The sequence below is a fragment of the Ahaetulla prasina genome, chromosome 2, assembly GCF_028640845.1.
Source record: "Ahaetulla prasina isolate Xishuangbanna chromosome 2, ASM2864084v1, whole genome shotgun sequence".
Classification (NCBI taxonomy): Eukaryota; Metazoa; Chordata; class Lepidosauria; order Squamata; family Colubridae; genus Ahaetulla; species Ahaetulla prasina.
Window position 1 is genome coordinate 50,808,551 of NC_080540.1, and position 16,321 is coordinate 50,824,871.

Here is a 16,321-nt window from a genome sequence, read left to right on the forward strand (position 1 = left end):
AAAGTCTCAGATGAAAATGTTTTTAATTATTGCAATTATAAATGAAAACTTGGAATTCACTATTGTTCAATACTTAACGTGGCTTAGAAGCCATATTGGAACTCTGTGGTGACATAAAATATAGATAGTCCTCGACTTATTACTGTAATTCAGTCCAGAATTATGGTTGTAAGTTGTTCTGCTTGTTAAGCGGATCAACACATGGCTGAATCTAATTTTATGGCAGCTTTTGTTGTGGTCATTAAGTGAATCAATTTTACCCAATGGATGTTTTTTCCCCCTGAAACCAGCAAAAAATATCAAACATCACAGTCATATGACTGCTGACCATAATGGTCAGCTGGTTGTCAAACACTAAATCCAATCACATGACCACAGAGGGGTGCATCTGTTGTAATTTCAAAACTGGATTGTAAGTAACTTTTGGGGAGATCTATCATAACTGATCATTAAGTGTCCAGTTATAAGTGGAGGAGTACTTAGAATTCTAATGTTGAAACTGTGTTACTAAAACAGCTATCAACATATTAAAGTATAGTATAAGGAAATAGTTAGGGAATACTGATCCCAAAGACGATCAATTTAGCAATTTTCAAATTTGATGTGTTTTCTTTTTTCTCCTCAGTTATTATGAGGAAGAATTCTGAAAAGCTTCAACATATTTTAAGATAATTTTAGCCATGCTTTGCTACAATTCGATGAGTGTGGTGGGGTCAAATTACCCAATTTTTAGTCACTAAATGAGATTTTGGCCTGCAATTTTCTGATACCTTTTGTAACATTTCAGTGAAATTCCTAGTTATTTGAAATTCTTTGGGAGGGGAATATTGGTAATATTGCTGGACTGGACTGGTGTACTTTGCATTGCACAGACTGATTTAAACAAATTCTTTTTAATAGCTATATGGTAGATGCTGCAGATCGTGAAAAAATAGAAGCTTCTAGAAATGAGTTGCACAATCTTCTAGACAAACCACAGCTACAAGGAATTCCTGTGAGTAGTGGACATGTTAATCCTGCCTGAAAATTTTGAAGAAATCGATGAGGAAATGTGATTGAAATTTTAATTTGTTTAGAAAATAATTGCATTGTTGTCTGTGGACAGCTTTTTTTGACGTTTGTTATATTGCTTATTAAGCACACACCTGTCATGTAAATCTTTGATTTTTATATTATTATCTTTAGTTTTTTTATATATAATCCAAGTTGAAATAGATCTTATAAAAGCTTCGTCAGCCACAGACCACAGAAATATACTAAAACTGTAGACCTATGTACAAGTTGATAAAAGGATGAGTGATTTAAAACATCTTGAAGTATTGAATAAATTATTAAGCAGGACAGGAGTATCTTTTTTCACAAAAGAAAGAGAAAGTAAAGAGCTTTGGACTATCTGTGCAGAAAAAGATTGACCTGAAATGACTATTGGCCAATTATTTCTGACTTGTACTATTCGATTTCTACTGTACCAAATGTTCACTTTTGAAATGACTTTCCCTGCAGTTTCTGAGTTCTTCTGATAAGCAGAATGGCTTATCTGGCTGTGTCACTGTCAGACTAGCCCATCCTGTTCTGTATTACAACCTATTCTGTATACTCTTCCATGACCAAGACAACAGCAACATACAGAGTTATAAGAGACATTATTTGTGAGCTACATATGAATATAATGCATTGATAGCAGAGGTGGACAACCACTGCTCCCAGAATCATGCCACCAGACAAGATCAGCATGATTTCCTGCTATTTTTAAACAAAAAAAAAAAAATTAAGCTAATGATGAAGGAAGGATTGAAAATTCTGCTAGCTCTGATATTTTGGATATGCCTCTAGTAGCCCAAGTGGAAAAAAAAGTGTTCTTCTAGCTCTGGAATTCATGTCTATCCCTTGTCTAGAGGAACATCTGATATTTATCATTCATCAGTAATATGTTTTTTTTAAAAAAAGACTGACTATTCATATCAGGGAATAAATGTTGCAACTTTAGTTCCTTAATATGAGTGTTTTATTTCCTCAATGTGTCACAAAAATGGATTCTTATTTAAATGAAATTTAACTGCTTCCTGCCTTAAAAAGCTAAGTGCTAAAATCAGTACATATTTTCTGTTCGCAGGTTCTAGTACTTGGAAACAAAAGAGACCTTGCTAATGCACTGGATGAGAAGCAGCTTATTGAAAAAATGTAAGTGAGTAAGCAAGCATATCTTAAGAAGTAAGGTTAAAAAAAAACATGCTTTAAATTGGTGTGTCCAACCTTGGCAACTTTAAGACTTGTGTCTATAGAGATTCTCAGTCATCCAGGTCATGGTTGTCCCAGGGGTGCTCTTCAAGAGGCAACTGGACATTCTGGGTATTTTTTGAAGATGTTTCGCTTCTCATCCAAGAAGCTTCTTCAGCTCTGACTGGATGGTGGGGTATAAATCCTTCCATTTCACCATCCAGTCAGAGCTGAAGAAGCTTCTTGGATAAGAAGTAAAATGACTTCAAAGAAAAACCTTTTAAGACCTGTGAATTTCAACTCCCAGAATTCCCTAGTTAGCCCATGATGCTTTGCTATTTCATCAGTCACATAAGGGCCTATGTAATGTTGTCCATCAGTGGTAAATATGGGTATGTCCAGCATATATCACATAATTCTTTTTAAGAATTTCCTGGATCTATAAAATGATCTGTGCCTGGACTTTCTAACAGTAGATTACTTTAGTTACGGTTATTTTGATATGTATATATGTTTGCTGTCATAGGAGAAAGTTTCCAATACACTGCCTTTGTAATTAAAAATAATTCATATTTTAATATGAATCACATGTACATCACGTTTAATAGGATGTTGCTGTCAGTTTTCAACAAATTATGAATTGCTTCTCTTCCAGGAACCTGGCTGCTATTCAAGACAGAGAAATCTGCTGCTACTCCATTTCCTGCAAAGAAAAGGACAATATAGGTAATAACAATATCAGTAATGCTAACTTTAGAGTACACAGTATGTTACCCTTGACTACCACAGTTCAAAAAGGACAATGTCAAATTGAAACAAATTTAAAGGAAGGCTACTAAAATGGTGTACCATTGTGGAACAAAGCCTCTGAGGAACAGTTAAAGGATCCAGATGTGTTTAGTCTACAGAAAGATATGATAGCTCTCTTCAAATATTGGAAGGGTTTTCACAAGATGAGGGAATGAATTTATTCTGTGTTGCCCAGCAAATAGTAGTAGAATTAAAGAAAAGTCAGGCTAGACATCAAGCTGTAAGTCAATGGAACAGGCTGATACATGAAGTTGTGAGTTTTTCTTTGTAAGTTATCTTCAAATAAGGCTGGATTCTGAAAGATGCTAGATACCCACCCCTGTTATAACAATTTCTGGGTAGTTTCCAAACAAAAATTTAAAAAACCAAACCAAACCCTATTAAGTTAATACCACTTTATAATGCCTTCTTAGTAAAGCTGCATCCAGTTTTGGTCAGCACAATGTAAAAAAAGAGACTCTAGAAAGAGTGCAGAGAAGAGCAACAAAGATCATTAGGGGACTGGAGGTTAAAACCGGTGGTGAAATGCTCCTGTTTCGGACTGGTTCAGCCGATCCGGTAGTGATGACAGCCAGTGGTTAGGAGAACTGGTAGCAGTGGCAGCTAGAGCAGTGGCAGCTAGAACTTCCCCCTGGATTCAACAACTTCTGGACCTTCGGATCTTTTGCCGCGAGTTTAAGACCTATTTATTTGTCCACGCGGGACTGGCATAGAATTTTTAGTTGTTTATGGGTTTTAAATTTTTAATTAGTTTTTTGGGATTTTAAATGCATTTTAAATTTGGGCCAAATTTTAAATAAGTTTTTTAATTAATGTTTTATTTCATTGTGTATATTGGATTGTTATTTTTATTCTGGCTGTTCACTGCCCTGAGTTCTTCGGGAGAAGGGCGGTATATAAATTTAAAATACTATTATTATTATTATTATTATTATTATTATTATTATTATTATTATTATTATTATTATTATTATTATTATTATTATTATTATTATTATTATAGGCTCCACCCACCTGCCTGGTCGTTGTTACTTCCTGATTTTACTTCTGAAAAACCGGTAGTAAAAAAATGCTTAAAAAGTAAAAAAAAAAAAAAAGGTCCAATGATCAGCTGACGTGGGATCATGGGAACTTTGTTTTTTTACTTATAAAACATTTTTTTACTACCGGTTCCGGAGAAACAAAGTGCTCAGCTGCTCCCTCTTTTCACTCACCTGCGCTTCCTGCTACGGATTTTCATGCCTTGCTTCACGCGCCTGGGATTGTTGCCCTCGTCTTCTTCCTCCTCCTCTCCGTCTTCCAAGTGGAAAAATGCCAGGGACAAGTGCAAAAAGAAGCGCACTTGCTCCTGGCATTTCTCCATTGTAGGAAGCTTTTGTACCTGTGAAGGCAAGTCTGGCTTCCTGCGCTGCTTGCTAAAAACCTCACCAATACCACTGTGCCTGCGGCTTGTGTGTGTGTGTGTATGTGTGTGTGTCTGTGCTCCTGGTTTTTCTCAGCAGCCCATGCCTGACATCTTGTCCCCAGCCAGCTGAACTGGAATTCATTCATCCCTTCTGGTCTTGCTCGAGCTGGGCTGGTGAAAGCCGCCCCCAGATCGCCTTGGGGGTCGTGTGACGGCCAATTTCTTCTGCTCTTAAAGCCCTGGAGCGGATCCGGATGCTGCCATCCCAAGCCTCACATGTTGTACCTCCCGGGGTGGCTGGAGCAGCCAAGGTGCCCACTCCCCTTCCCAGTGCGGCGGGGGTGGGGCGAGGTGCCTTTAAGATGAGCGGACAGGGACAGGATGTCAGGCATGCTACAAAAGACCAGGAGCAAAGACACATACACACACAAGCTTTAAAAGACCTTTAGAGCGACTCAGGCCTCCTGGTTGGCCTCTAAAGAAAAGAGGAATGAAGGCGGGAGTGGTTTGGAGGGATCATTTCTCCCCTCCCCTCCCTGCCTCCACACTGACATTCAGTGCAGCCTTGCTTGGCCCCTCCCTGGCTGTGCCCCAAGGTTCGTTGTCGGCAAGCTGAACTGCTTATGTGTCAAAGCCATGGTCAGTCACCTGAAGTTCACCCATGATGAGGAGCGAGAGGAAGGGAAAACAAAGATTGTGGTGGGTGGCGGCTGAGGAGGGGTGCTTGTGTGCGTGGGAGGTGAGTGACCGTGCTCGTCGCAGGGGAAGAGGCGATCGATTACTGCTTCATATGTATAATTAACGAGAGCTGATAGAGGGAACGATTCCCCAGACTACCAAAGTGCCCCCTCCCACTTTTTTCTCCCTGCTGCTCTGTCCTACACTCATAGCCACTTCTTCCTCTCGCTTGCTGCCGCCCCCCCTCCCGCTGCCCAGAATTCAGGATCAGCCTGGCACACATGATCCGGGACTGAGGTAGGGAAAGGCAGGACAAGGCATTGTACTTGGGGGAGCGCGCATACGCAGCCTTCCTTTTGCTTGCTACATAAACTCAGGGCTGAAGGGCTTCCTGTTTGACCCCTCCCAGGACAGGGCTCAATTCCACACTCACCTCCCACCCCACTTGCCACTCTGCTTTCGGCCTTATATATTTATAGGAATATATTTATAGTTAAAAGCCAGACTATTGTGTCTCCTGCATTCCCCGAGCCGGGCCTCCTGGCTGAGAGTGATTCAGAGAGTGAGGGGGAAGAGCCGACAGGGCTTCCCTCTGCAGAATCTTCCTCTGTGGCTCCGCCCCAGATTCCAGAAGCAGGCCAGGAGGTGGAGGAGGAGCTGACACGGCCTCTTTCCCCCGACCCTCCTCCTCCTCCCTGGCAGAGCTCCAAGAGCCTGCTGCGGAGAATCAATTGTGGTTAGATGCAAGGCAGTGATGCCGAGTGAAGTGTGCGCAGCAAAAGGAAAGGAGGGGCCGGCCCAGGGAGTGCTGAGTCATGGAGCCACACCCCACAGGGTATAAAAGTGGGCGGAGCTGCCTTTGGGCTCCATGACGGACAAAGACTGACTTCTGGGAGCTTCGGCTGTGTTATTTTGTGATTCAGACTTTGACTTCTGTTTATTCCTGCACTGCAATTACGCTGGTCTGAGGAGAACTTGGCAGGCAATCACAGGCTCATTGCCTGAACTGTTATCTGTCATTGGAGTAAATTGCTGGCAAAAAAAGTCAGCTTGCGTGTCGTTTTGATTGTGGTTGGGAGGGGACAGAACACAGAAGTTCCTGACCGCTCATCTTAAAGGCGCCCCGCCCTGGCCCCTGGGAAGGTGAGCGGGCACTTTGGCTGCTCCGGCTGCCTCAGAAACCCCCGACCGGCCTGCCCTGGAGGCACAACAGGTGAGGTGGTGGTTGCCCCCGGCAGGCTCAAAATGGCAGTGCACGGATCTGCTCTGGAGCCTTTAAGAGCAGCAGAAATCAGCTGTCATGCCACACGACCCCCAAGGTGATCTGGGGGCGGCTTCGACCAACCCGGCCCAGGCAAGGCCATAAGGAATGAATGAATTCCCCAACTCCGGTTCAGCCAGCCTGGGACAGGATGTCAGGCATGGGCTGCTGCGAAAGACCAGGAGCGCTAAAGGGCTATTTAAATTTATATGCAGTATTTTTTTTTCTTTTACAAGAATCTGATTTTCTTGCATTCATCTTTTAATGAACTAATACTTGATAGCAAGTCTTGCTTTGTGAAAAAAAACTATTAAGTGACAAAGGATCTTGTTAAATCAATCAATCAAATTTTTAGATATGGTTTTCATAGAATAACACCTACTGACTAAAGAATTTGAATTAGCACTTGGGCAGCCTTTTTGCCTGCATTGGAATTAATTTTTAATTTTTTTAAAAAAAGTTAGTAACGCAGTAGGAACAAATGTTGAACGAATTAAAATTACCAAAGCCTGTCTAAATAACTGCCACAGATTTTAACAAACCTCAGAAATATTTTCATTATTGATTCAGTCACACAAAACGTGCTTCTGCTTGCTATCTTACAGTGGATGTTTCTGGAATCTGGAAAAAATGAATCCAAGTGCTCTCCAGTTTAAATGCTGATTTTTAAGGATGATTAGGTACAGCAATTATCTTAAAAACCAATTGTTGTGTTTCCCTTTTTTCTTTTAGATATCACACTTCAGTGGCTTATTCAGCACTCAAAGTCTCGAAGAAGCTGAAAACGTTCACATAGCTGCTCATTTGGCCATATTCTCAATTGTCTACTCCCTCCGTGATGAATTGTTATCCAGGATAGTCCTCCTGTGTTCCAAGGAATTGCCTTTTTTTCACAGTTCATGCCTCCATATATGCACTGCTGAATGACTTATAATCCTACTTCTGTCAAAGAGTTGGCTAGAGTTGTCATAAGTCGTGCAAATGTTTTTATTCATTTCATCTAGACAGTGGCAGTGGGTACTTCTTATCCAGAATTTTTTTTCTCTCTCTCTCTCTGGTCTTCCTGATCCAGATTTTGATATTAGATTTTTCTGCACAATTATTTCATTCTTGTATGTAGCCGCTCATTGGAAATGCTGGCACGTGGTCGCACAGGGATTAGGTCGATTCTTATTATAAAGCTTTTCCGACACTGTTTAAATGAGATACTGTACTAATTTTTCCTCTCAGATGCATGTGATGTTTATTGTAAAAAGGTTTCAATGGAAAGTAAGAGGCACTAGAATTAAATCACTAAATTATCATAAATTCTCAAACTGTATTCCTCTCAGTGAATAAAAAATTTAGGTTGTCAGCTTTTTTCTTTTGGGCATTGTACAGGGCATTGCTAATTTCTTTATATTTGCTAAAGCTCTTTTAAGTGGAGCAAGGAATAAAATACTTCAAAATCAGCCTCTCAAAAAATTGAACATATAAGCAGGTATTATGTAACGTTGAATTAGATGGAACAGTCACATCTTTCTTCTAGAAATGCTTTACACAGGCTACAGCTTTATGACATTCTGGATGTCATATTGATTTCCAGCACAAAAATATGTGTCACTGTCTAGCTTATTCTTCTATTAATGGAGTAGTTGTGCACAGTTGCACTTGGTGCTAAATACCTAGGCTATTGTGACAACACTAGGTTTGCCTGCTTCTCACTGTGTAATCATGTATAAAGTTCATAGGCTATGAAACATTAAATTGTGTCTTGAAGCACAAGGGAATTTATGAAGTGATTGTCTTTCTCAGTTAGCTTCTGCAGCATATAGGTTATTTGAACTGGAAAAATTAACACTACTTTCATATCTTTACATTCTTGGTAGTGTCAATATTTAAACAGATTTGTCAAAGCTGAAGTTGTTGATGCAGTAATGTTGAGGTAGGCTACAGTATGCAAATACATGGTACAAGTGTTTTGGTTGCTCCTCACTGTATTATTATTTTTAAAAAAACACCTGTATGTATTTAAATGCTGTTCAAAGCCCTTGTTTAATATGTTTGATGCATCCATAGGTACCTTCTTAATGTGCTTGTTCAAGTACAAATTGTTTCTCAAAAATGAACATTTTATATTGGATCAAGTACTGCTATTAGCTATAGTATGTTTTCTTTTGTTACCTGCATGCATAATGAAACTTCTCTGGCCTTATATAGATATTCTGTTATTTTCAAACATTCTTTGCCAAAAGGCATGGATGGTACCTCTACAGTAATACATGAAATGTTTGTATAAGCCTGTTGTAGTTCAGTCATAGATCATCTGGAGAAAGTAAAATGAGAAGCTACAGTGGCAGCAAGCCTAAATTACTTTTAAAGTGTGCTTAATGCATTACAAGTGTAATGTACAAATTCTATACTAAATTGCACCATTTTCCCCATAATGATTGGACTGAGGTTACAACCTAAAAATGTGCCCCTGCACAATAAATTTTGAGTTATAACTGCCATGGCCTTATTGTTCCCGTACAAATTCCTGCACTGTTGCAACACACTAGTATTGCCTCCGTTTACAAATTGAGCTTGCAATTTTAACTTCTCTATGCTTTAATAAAATCCTATATTGTTGGTGCTGTAGAAAAGGTTCACTGACTCCCGATTGTATATGTAGCTCACTATGGACTGCTGTATTTGACAAGAGCAATTCTGCTTGTGCCTAAAAATATAAGGAAATTGAATTAGAACATGTCAGCCTTTCCTGCAAGAACTAAATTATTGTTTAGGTAACTGGCCTTTTGCTGAATTCAATATATTTGGGATTTTAGTGTATACCACACAGCTTTCAGTGTTTTGACGTCCCCAAACCACTATCAACTTTTTAATCTTGCATTAATCTTGGCATGTGAACAACTTACACATTTATGAAATTATGTAAATATGTGAATTTTTTTATTTAGTGGAATGCGTTTTATTTGTTTACTGCTATTTAGCTTTATCCAATAAACTTTAAGTTTTCAGGGTCATGTTGATATTTATATAACTTGACTCCTCAAGAATCGTTGTCAAGTTGAAATATGTAAGAGTACATATCTATTCCAGTTATTTAACTAAAACTTGAGTGTGTGCTTTATATACTACAAGTAACTGAAGTGCCTGAGTTAGAGACCATTTTCTCTCTCCATCGTGTATTCTAAAATAAGAGCACATGAACCATGTTTTGGTATAATGGTTAAAGGTCTTGAGTTCTACTTCTGCCTTAGATATGAAACCAGCTTTGGGCCAGTCAGTCTGTCAGCCTTAGGAAGAAAACAAGGCCAAGTGACTCTTATAATCTTATCAAGAAAATCTTATCAAGAAGATTGCAGGAGTCAAGACTTGCTTGAAGACCAACAGAAAAAAATATAGCCAGTTATCTATCTTACTTAATAGAAACATGTTTTCTGTACATTTTCTTTTCTCCAAAAATACTGCTTACCCACTAAGTGCTTAAAACTGGGATAGAAAAATTAGAATAGTTTCAAATCCACCATATATTAGTTCAACTCTCTCAAAAGAGCAGAATCACCAGCGAAGGGAATTAAAAAAAAAAAAAAGGGAGGGGGTTTCCAGCTTTCTCCAGCAGAGACTTTTGGCATGTTTTCTTCAAATTAATGTATTGGTCCTGAGATGAGTAGAACTTCTGCCAGTTTAAGATAGCATAATGTGACAAAGATACTGCCCCGTCACAAAACAATTATATATGTTTGCATGTAACTGAATGGTCACATCTGATTTATTCTATTTGCTTTTGAAGCCAAATTTGCTTTTGATTTCTATTTGCTTTTGAAGCCAAATAGCGAAATTGAAGTGGAATTGATAAGTAGTAGCATTAGCTGACCTTCACTTAAGCATAAGGCCTGCTGGATAAGACCAAAATTCCTCTTACAGCAACTTTTTCCTGCAGGGGCCAACCCAATATTTTTGGGACAGAGACATACTTACTCTGTGCTGTCATTGTTCCTTTACTGTTGATGAATGCTGTTCTAGTACAAGGGGGGAAAGTTAATTTAAAACATAGCCAAATTCTAATCACTAGACTAGAGCTTTGCCTCTTGACTAGGAAGTCTAGATTCTTTCAAAAGTTCCACTGTGTAAAAGTTTTGAAAAGCCTTATAATAAACTTTTAAGGAAAAAGGATGCTTATCATTTTCTCCAGATTGTATGCTACTGGATTAATGTGAGGATTTTAAATTCAATATATTATTGCCATAGAAGTCTAGGAAAAATCAGACAGCTTTTCCCTGGGTTCTTTGTCAAGTCAGGAATTCAATAATCTCACCAGATGAGATTTTTTTTAAAAAATACATTTTTTCATCCAAAATTATCAGATAGCTTTGGATAGGCAGCCACAATAGAATGTCCCTCTGCTTTCCTTTTTATAGAGTTTTAATTTAAAGGTTTAGCTAATCATTAACAATAGAATGGATTACCTTATTACAAAAGAAATGTTATCTTGGAGTGAAAGCAAACACTTCCTTATTTATAGTTAAATATGTATCTTTTTATCTAGAGCTAAAACATCCATTTTCCATTTCTAGAATTATATGTCGTTATCTGGGTTTTGCTATTTGATATCTATGTATATATACGGCATGGAACTAGTTTTTATTAAATGATATTCCTTAATTTAAACTTATTGTAAACATAAAATTCCAGAAGGATTTTAGATCAACAATATTTCCAATAATTTCTCTATTTATTTGTGGTTAGCAGATGGAGGAGTCGGGCAACTTCTAAATTAATAAAATAAATCTGATTATCATAAACGTGACTGCAGGGATGCATAAAAATCATGCAAAACCATATGCAATTGGATTCCTATTGTATATATTCTCCTGTTGTTTGCTTAAATGTAGTCCTTGAGTTTTGACAATAAATGAGCCCTGCAATTGCAGTTGCAAAGCAGGTTGTAAAGCAGGTCACTAGTCACCAGACCTGATTTTATGACATTTTGTGGCTATTGTTAAGCAAATGCAGCAGTCATTAAGCAAATGCATTGTTTGCAATGGGGCAGTTTTTACCAGAAACAGGAAGTAAATGCTGGATTCTAGCAAAACCATTGTAAAATCATGGTCAAATAACCTGAAAATGACCATAAATGTGGACTGTTTGCCAAGCGCCCAAAATGTCATGTGACCACAGGGTGGGTGAGAACAGACATCAGACTTTTGAAATCAGATCCCAAATAGCTTGTGCGTGTGTGTGTGTGTGTGTGTGTTCTGTTGTAATTTCAAATAGTTGCTAAAGACTATCTACGACAGCAGTCCTGGGGTGAAATGCTAGTGGTTTGCTAGAAAGCAAGAAATCCTGCTTTCTAGCAAATCTAAATCGTGCAGCACAGCTGTTTCCCGCCCTCCCCCTTCTTAAGCCTCCTTTTCCCACGCTGTGCGGTAGCGCCTGCGGTGCACCTGCACGTAAAGCGCATGTTTGGTGTGCACTGCGCCTGCGCGCACAGCATGTGGCACACACCACGCATGCGCGTGCAGCGAACTGGTGGCAAATCTTGGAAGATTTCACCACTGAGCGGCCCCCAACCTTTTGGGCACCAAGGACTGGTTCTGTGGAGAAAGGTTTTTCCATGGACCGAAGGGGGGGGCATGGTTTCATGTGCTGTCTGCATCCTGCAGATGGGGCTTTGCTTGTTTGCACGGCCTGGTCTCTGGCATGCCGCGGACCAGTGCCAGTCCCCGGACAGGGGATAGGGGACCCCTGACCTACAGTACTGCTCAACATACAGCAATGTATACCCACTGTCGTGTCCCACTCCTCCGCTGACGGCCGGGTCAGGGAAATCCGAATCAGGCTTGCCTCTGCAGCTCTGCCCAAAGTCCTAGCAAAGTCCTCAGAGCAGGCAGGAGACCAGTAAGTGACTTCAGCAAGATAAGTTCGACTTTGCCTGACTCAGAGACTGCCAGAAAGCAGATCCTTTATATAGGCCATGGGATGTGGCTCCATGACTCAGCACTCATTAAGGCCTGCCCCTCCCTTCCTTCTGTTGCCTCCACCTATCCAATCTTCTGATGCGAGGGTCACTCCAATCAGCTGTTGGAAGTAAACTTTCCTCAGGCTCACATGCTGTGGAGGAGGGGGAGGGGTCTAGCTGCTCCGTTTGTCTGGGCATGGAGCCAGGGCTGGGGCCGGGGGATGCTCCCTCCTCTGCAGCCTGCTTGGGCATGGAGCCAGGGCTGGGACCGGGAGGTGCCCCCTCCTCTGCAGCTTGTCTGGGCATGGAGCCAGGACTGGGGCCGGGAGGCATACATTCCTCCGTGTTCGGGAGCAGATAAGCAGACCCCGGCTGCGGTGAGAGCGGACAAGACACAACACCCACATTTCTTAGCTATCCTTTGCTTCCTAAGAAACGGAATATTTTAAAGACCTCTTCTTGATTATATAAAGCTCTTCCTTGAGAAGGAGGATTTATGTCTGTAGTTACGCTCTTAACTCTAAACCTTCTGGGTAATTTTCTCTGAAGTTTTGTAACAATATTGCAGAACAAGGCAGATAAAATAAGCTGTATGATACTTCACAAATCAAATGCTGGGAAGTGAAACAAAATAACTATTACTATTTTGGGTACTGTCTGTAAATCAGGAACTGCTGTAACAATATTGCATCTTAAGCAATGGCACAGTATCATGATTGATGTGACAAATGTTGCTGAGAAATCCATTAGAAGCCGGCCATCCTCCACTTTCCAGTGTAGAGAATCCACCAGGGCAATCAAGACATTTCCACCCTAAATAAAATCAGAATCCTAAACAGGAAGGGAGAACTTTTCTTCAAAGAAAACTATGGAATATTAATTTATGATTTATTTATATGTACTGTTGATCTTATGGAAAAATGATTTGTGCTTTGTATGTGATATAATGTAGACAGCAGCAGTAGTTATCTCTTTCATGCATTTATGTAATATAATATGAGCAATGTAATTAAGGCAGTCCTTGTGCATCACATTAAAAAGAGAAATAAAATAAGCATTCAGGGAATAAATTGTCTATAGATAGAACATGGGATAACAAGGCTGGAAGGGACCTTGGAAGTCTTCTATCCAATCTCCTGCTTGAGCAGAAGACCTCATACTATTGAGAATCTACCCAAAGTCACTTCCGGGAGGGATAAATAAAATAAAAATTGAGCAATCTTTATTCCCAGTTTATAGCCACTTTTATACGAAGCACTGTTTTTTTAATAACTAGAATTTGTATTTTCAGAAATGGAATATTTATAAAGATTTTTCATTCTTCTTAACTAGGTTAGGACAATCTAATGAGCATAATCTAATACCATTGGACCTAACGAGAAGCAATATGAAAGCTCTCCATCATACCAGTCATTGTTGTGTCATCATCCTTTTCCAACAAACTACCTGAAATGCAAAACTTTTAGCAATTGTCAGTTGTTCTAATACTGAGGGTTTATTCCCCCCCCAACAAGGCTTCATTTTAGCCATTATTGCTTATGATATTTTGTTTAATGTGCATAATTTTTCTTTGCTTCTGTTAAAAAACATAGGCAAACTCAAGGCAAACTTGAAAAGAACATACCTGTAACTCATGATCCACAAGAATTCTCACGTGCTATTAAATGTAAATGTTTAACTGAAATTATAGGGCTTTCTTAATTAAAAAAAATGATTCCTCTTAAAAAGGAACAATGGCTTTGCTGCTGAATTTCATAGGAAAACAAAAGCTAAATGCAAATTGTCTAAGTACACTCAACATTGGACACCCCTACCCCAAAAAAGAACCCCAGGTTATGTGAGTCATATTATTCTTGTAAAATTACAAGCAGGTTCTGGTTATTTTCTGAGGCTGAATGCATATACGTTTTTCAACAGTAAATAAAATGCAGAGCTTCAGAGCAAGCTCATATAGTACTTCATACCTGTATTATTTGGTGTACATCCAAGATCTGATTAACTAATGAAAAATTGATATCTCTCAGAACTTTGTATTTATGCATCTTGGGAATACTCAAGAAAACTGAGGACTAACGCTTCATTTAATTACTTAATTTTCCCCATTAAGTCCTGCTATGCTGCCTCATTATTGGGGGTGGGGGGTTAGTAGGTATTCCTGTGCAGGATAAACAGAGAATACTGGTTCCCAAGATATGAAGGCCATCTCTGTTAAAACAGGCAACCACCCTGTATCAGGCATTAGACAATATAGGAAGGTGTGATAAATCATAGGTATGTTTATCAAGATAAACTGATTATATTGACAGCCATTAAAAGATAAGATGCAACATTAAAATAACTTTTGTAAAGACACAAGATGGAAACAGATATGGAAAAACATGGAAAGTCTTCCAAAAGATCTATAACCTCAAAAGGTTTCAAACTCAAATAGGTTTTCTAAAGCAGGGGTCTCCAACGTTGGTCCCTTTAAGACTTGTGGACTTCAACTCCCAGAGTTCCTCAGCCAGCTTTGCTGTTCTAAAGGATAGCAATGGACATGTAGAACTGATTGAAAAAAGATCAAATAGGGATGGAAGGAGTATACTGAAATTCTGTACAGTAGACATGCCAATATATAAGATACCTTAGAAGATATTATCTCCTTACAAGAACCTCTAGTATTAGAAAATTAATTTATACCAGTCATTACAAAGTCAGAAGGTTACAGGCACTAATCGAATACCCACAGAAATATGCCAAGCAATAAAAGATTTCAATAAGTGCTCTAACCAAGCTTTGCCATCACAGTTGGAGGATGACACAATGCCCAGCAGATTAGAAGAGGTCAATTTAATATAACTACAAGGAGACTTAGCAGAGGATTGCAAACTATCATGAAATACGTTAACTTTAATTTCACATGGTAGCAAAATAATGTGTCAGGCCTGTCCCAGCTTAGATATTCAGGAAAGAAAGACCTTTGACTCCATTTGTAGTGAAAAGTATACTTTTACTGAAGCCAAGTAGCAAAGCCAGATGTGAGGATTTCCTGCGCAACATAGGTAATTTTCCCTTCTCTTAGGCCCTCCCCATCTTGGTCATCTTGGTGGTGTCCAATAAGTTTGAACTAGGTGTTTTGGTAACAGTTCCACATTTTGGTGCCTCTTTGGATGGGTGTTTCACATTCCATTCCCAGGCTTGTGTCCTTGGATCTTTCAAACATTGCTTCTGGATGGCACCTCTGATTCCTGTCACCCCCTCCCTATCTTCCCATTCCCCCTCCCCACATTTTATGGCAGGCTGCCATCAAAGCGAAGCGAAGCAGGGCTGAAGCCATTTGATGACAGATCTGACACAATGGTTATGATTATCCAAGGCATATTATTAGAGCCCTCCAAATAGAAATCCCAGATGGCCAAGCCAGTTTTAGAAAAGGCAGAGACATTAGTGTGGATGTACACTAAATAATATAGAAAGTCGAAGAATACTCCACATTATTTCATTAATTATAGATACGTCTTTTGTGTCACATCAGAATGTCCTTTGAAAAATGGGAATCCTGAAACATCTTTGTCCTCATGAAAATGCTATACGCAAGACACAAGACATGTTTCCTCTACAACAGTGTTGGCGAATCTTTTCGGCACCGAGTGCCAAAATGAGACCGCACGCAGGAGTGCCGAAAACCAGAAGAGCCGTGCCCCGGCATGCATGCACATGCCGTGAAGCTGAGCTTCCAGTTTCCAGCATGCAAATGCTTGCCAGTCACCTAATCTTCCGGTTTCTGATGTGCAGGTCAGGGGTGGGTTCTACTTACCTTTACTACCCCTTCGCAACAGAATTGCACAGATCGCCTTTGATGACAGTAGGCGAAGCTTCCTGCCGGTTTTACTACCAGTTCTATAGAACCTGTCCGAACTGGGGGCAACCCACCACTGATGCTGGTGCCCGCAAAGACCATGTGCGCACTAGAACCTAGAAGAGCAATGGGCAACAGCTGGCGTGCCCAGAGAGATGGCTCTTGGTG

General features: G+C 39.8%; 1 protein-coding gene across 1 annotated transcript in view; it reads left to right on the forward strand.

The window, feature by feature from the left end:
• The window catches only part of ARL8B (ADP ribosylation factor like GTPase 8B), a 35,560-nt gene extending 25,008 nt beyond the window's left edge, over positions 1-10,552 (forward strand). Inside the window, exons 4-7 of the mRNA XM_058168529.1 lie at positions 901-994; positions 2,114-2,181; positions 2,873-2,943; positions 7,104-10,552. Of these exons, the coding sequence (XP_058024512.1) occupies positions 901-994; positions 2,114-2,181; positions 2,873-2,943; positions 7,104-7,153 (283 nt within the window). The 3' untranslated portion in view covers positions 7,154-10,552. The remainder of the gene's footprint in view (positions 1-900; positions 995-2,113; positions 2,182-2,872; positions 2,944-7,103) is intronic.
• The last annotated feature ends 5,769 nt before the right edge of the window (positions 10,553-16,321 follow it).